The following is a 2,584-nucleotide window of genomic DNA, read 5'->3' on the forward strand; positions in this document are numbered from 1 at the left end:
CCCCCGTCAGTTGTTCCCTGATATGTCAATTAAGAGAGCTTAATAGCCAATGACTGAGCAGGGGAGAGAATAGGGCAGGACTTCCTGCCAACCAGGGGCGGGGATGCAGCCCAGGAAAAGAGATAGAAAGCCATAACACACGGGTATCTTGGGGATTTGGGTAGAGAGGTAACCAGATTAGCATAAAAGAGTAAAACAGAGTGGTAATTGCTCAGTTGTTGTGCCTTTAAAGCGTGTTAACTAAATATAATGGTCTAATCTCAATTATTTGGGAGCTAGCCAGGTAAGAGGAAAACTGTAACACAGTTATTAAAATGTCACTAACAAACACCCATTTCTGCAGTGACGTCATGTTGCTTACCCGCTGACAAGGAACCTCGAGCCAGTTTGGGGAGCAGCAGATCCAGCTGGCGGAAGGTGTGGAAAACATCAGCTGAGTGGACACGGTCTTGGGCCTGACTCTCGTGGGTGCGTGGTGAGGCCTCCACTCCATACAGGGTCAGGAAGCCGGCGCTGGGGGGACAGCAACAAGTCAGGTCCTGTCTTTTCTTTTGTTCCTACCCGGCCTCAGGTTCCCTTCTTCAGTTCCTACCCTGCCTCTTTTGTTCCTACCCTGCCTATTTCCCTCGGGGATGGACTCTGACCTGAAAATGTAAGATGTACTGAACCGTTTGTTTCCCAAGTTGTTTTTAGAGTGTTTTATCACAGCAACGGAATGGAGCAGAATGCCACTCCAGCCTTCCTAAGGTCCCCCAGTCACAGGTCTCCCAGGAGAGGGGGAAACAGGAAGGGGGGAGACTGAGAGAAGCATGCACAGCCCCCACCCTGCACCACACCCATGCAGTGCATGCAACAGTAGGCCTGCAATGAATATTAGGTCACTGGTGGTGGGTAGAAACATGGGTGAATGTAGAGATGTGAAGGGGGTGGGTTGTGGAAGATGGGTAGATGAATGGACGAGAGTGGGTGGATGTGGGTGGGTGCGTGGGTAGTAGGGTGACTGGAAAGATGGCTATACAAATAGAACACACTCCTGAGGACTCTGGTGACAGGCCATCACAAGTCTGTCTACCAAGAGCCACCCAGGCCACCATCACAACCCACCTGCACCCCACTTCCCTCTCCAGCCCAGCCCAGTGTCTGTGCCCCTGGAAACAAACCCTCAAGGTAGGAGACTCACACCTGCTCTCTCCTCTGGGCTGACAAGAAACCCGCTTCCCCTAGGAACAGTTAGGGCTCAGAGGCCAAACTCAGCCTTCCCCGTACCTCATCCTCAACCTGAAAGGTTCCCTTCTTCCCCTCTCCTAACTCTGGGCAGACGTGGGGAACACACTTATATCAGTCAGCTCTCCTACCAGCGTACGTGGATCCGGGCGGCCAGTAGGTGGCGCTCTGTGCCATAAATGGAGCCGACAGAAGCCAGTGTGGAAAGCCCACAGTTCCTGGGAGGTGGAGTTAGTGGCCTAGCGACTATGTAGCGAGCTTTCCCTGGAGGAAACCCAACTACCTGGACCCTGGAGAGGAGCCCTCTGCCCAGGGTGAAGTGAGTTGCCAGGGAGCCAAGGGGACCAGAGTTGAGCTTAGGATGTCACTTTGAGGGAGGGCCACCACAGGACACATTGGGTCATATGGACCGTCATCTTTTATCTGCCTTTCTGAATCTCACAGTCTTTCCTAGTTCAGGTAACTGCAGTGTCGCAGTGCACCACACCTAGTGGAGGCAGGAACTCGGGCCAGGTCCAGGCCCCATGGGACGCCTATGCTGGTGACAACCAGCCCTTTCCTAAGGCCCCCCAACCTCCCTGCTGTTGACCCTATACATCCACAGGAGGATGCAAGGTGACAGAAGCCAGGACACCTGGGTGTCACCCTGCTAAGAACTTGCCAGTCAGGGACAAGGCTCTCCTGTCCCTTTCTAGACCAGTCCTCATCTAACCAACTGGATCCAGCAGCACGTAACCCTACTATGCGTGTAAACTGCCAAGCAAGAGAGGAGTGTCCCACTGAAGGTGCGCTGAGAGCAGGTGCCTATCACGACCCTGACGGGGACTCTGGGTGAGTCCCCAGGTCTCAGTTTTCCCATCTAACAAGTGGGTCTGTAAATTACCACTTCCATGAAGTGAGCTTATCCATCCAGCTCAAACAGGCCTGATGTCACCTGTGTACCCACATGCACTGGTGTCAACGAGCGAATGGCTGCCTTTTATCAGAAATGCACATGCGTTTCTCTCAACTTCTATGAACTTCTCTTTTGTTGTTGTTGTATTTGAATGATGTTACTGACCATTGAGATACACAGTCTCCCTACTCTCCCTCGCCTGATACAAGCCTTCAGTAAGTCCTGCCAACCATGTATTCTTGCCCTCTTAAGGTCCAGGCTATCACTACTCGACTCACAGATAGTGGGTGCCTCTGCCTGGTTCTCACCTACAGATGCCCTTTACATAGAAACTTAAACTAAGCCGGTGTGGTGGCACATGCCTTTAATCCCAGCACTTGGGAGGCAGAGGCAGGCGGATGTCTGAGTTCGAGGCCAGCCTGGTCTACAAAGTGAGTTCCAGGACAGCCAGAGCTATACAGAGAA

The 2,584-nt window shown here is 52.6% G+C and overlaps 1 protein-coding gene across 1 annotated transcript in view; it reads right to left on the reverse strand.

Moving 5' to 3' along the window:
• The window catches only part of Ptgis (prostaglandin I2 synthase), a 41,552-nt gene that overhangs the window by 16,639 nt on the left and 22,329 nt on the right, over nt 1–2,584 (reverse strand). Inside the window, exon 5 of the mRNA XM_021194183.2 lies at nt 362–513. Within this exon, the coding sequence (XP_021049842.1) occupies nt 362–513 (152 nt within the window). The remainder of the gene's footprint in view (nt 1–361; nt 514–2,584) is intronic.

The sequence above is a fragment of the Mus pahari genome, chromosome 3 (assembly GCF_900095145.1).
Source record: "Mus pahari chromosome 3, PAHARI_EIJ_v1.1, whole genome shotgun sequence".
Taxonomy (NCBI): Eukaryota; Metazoa; Chordata; class Mammalia; order Rodentia; family Muridae; genus Mus; species Mus pahari.